Here is a 1,262-nt window from a genome sequence, read left to right as displayed (position 1 = left end):
GGGGTTCCCCCCCCCCCCCCGCCTCGAACCGCAATGAACAGCGCCGCGCCGGGTGCGCCTGGACTGCACCCCCTGTGGCGCGCCGTTGCGCGCGATCGGGCGTGTTGCTGCGTGGCTGGCTATGTATTGGGGCAAGGGAGGATTGGGTTGGGCGCGCATGCGCGTTCTAGCGGGCGTTGACAGGTTTGTGCGGCGCCCACGAGCCCTCACTTGTGCTCACGTCTACAACGGTGCAACTGAGCCATTGGCGGCGTGCGTCCCCCCTGCATCCCCGCTGGCCGCTCCGCTGATCCGCATGGCATGATTATCGCTTGCGAATTCGTATAAGGCTGCAGAGGGAGGTGGAGCTTGCTGCTAGGCACGGCGGTTACGTGGGGTGACCCTGGCGGCGTCGACGCAGCACCACCAGCCAACCAGTCGGCGTGCCCGGCAAGCCTGGACGGCCAAGGCGGTGAGAGTGAATGGTGCGATAACTTATCTCGAAATTATACCACCGCCATTGGGCCGGGGAGGGCCCCATGTGCGCGGACCTCGACAGACGCTACAACATTGTGTTGGTGCTCGCGGCCCGTGCTTTTAGCGCACCCCTTCATTCCTGCGATTGTATCGCTTGTTTACATCGCAATTCACCGACGTACAGGCGGGTCCACCCATCCCCCAGCCCAACTCCGCAAACACCACCATGATCCTCAGCACCCCTCAGATGGCCTCGGGCCAGGCCTGCAAGCGCGCGGCCGCGGCTCCCGCCCACTGCCTGCCCATTGTCGCGGCCCCCCGCCGCCGCGCCGCCTCCCGCGCCGCGGCCGCGGCCGCGCTGCCCCAGAGGGCCTCCAACGTCGCCCCCCTGCGCGCGACCCTCGCCGCCGAGGCCACCACCGAGCACCCGGTGCAGTTCGAGACCACCAGCCTGAACGCCTACCTGTCCCGCCGCCACGAGCTGGTGCTGGCCCACTTCCCGACCTCCCTGGGCGTGGATGACTTCATCAGCCGCGTGGAGGTCGCCCTCTCCGCCCACGGCTTCCGCGGCGACAACTCGATCGGTGCGCGCGCGCGCGCCGTCGGAGGGACCGGAGTGGGCGCGCCGGACGCCCCGAATTGCGGCCGCGGCGCCGGCAGCTGGCTGTAGGGGTGGTTGGCGGGCATAGACGCGGCGAGCTGCGGCGCGGCGGGCCGCCCGGGGCGGCGCCGCCCCGTGGCTCCCGCCGGGCCCCTCCCACGAGCTTTGGCGCCAACTCCCAGGCTCCCCTCCCCGCCCATTGACC

At 70.2% G+C, this 1,262-nt stretch overlaps 1 protein-coding gene across 1 annotated transcript; it reads left to right on the top strand.

The window, feature by feature from the left end:
- Nucleotides 1-682: 682 nt before the first annotated feature.
- MNEG_12455 (hypothetical protein) lies at nt 683-1,126 on the top strand (the record flags this gene model as incomplete). The annotated part of the gene is made up of 1 exon (XM_014039072.1): nt 683-1,126. One exon carries the CDS (start codon nt 683-685, stop codon nt 1,124-1,126), a length of 444 nt encoding a protein of 147 aa, XP_013894526.1.
- Nucleotides 1,127-1,262: the final 136 nt, after the last annotated feature.

Source organism: Monoraphidium neglectum (assembly GCF_000611645.1).
Source record: "Monoraphidium neglectum strain SAG 48.87 unplaced genomic scaffold scaffold03252, whole genome shotgun sequence".
Taxonomy (NCBI): Eukaryota; Viridiplantae; Chlorophyta; class Chlorophyceae; order Sphaeropleales; family Selenastraceae; genus Monoraphidium; species Monoraphidium neglectum.
The sequence above is the reverse complement of the archived record's forward strand: the minus strand, read 5'-3'. Positions and strand labels throughout refer to the sequence as shown.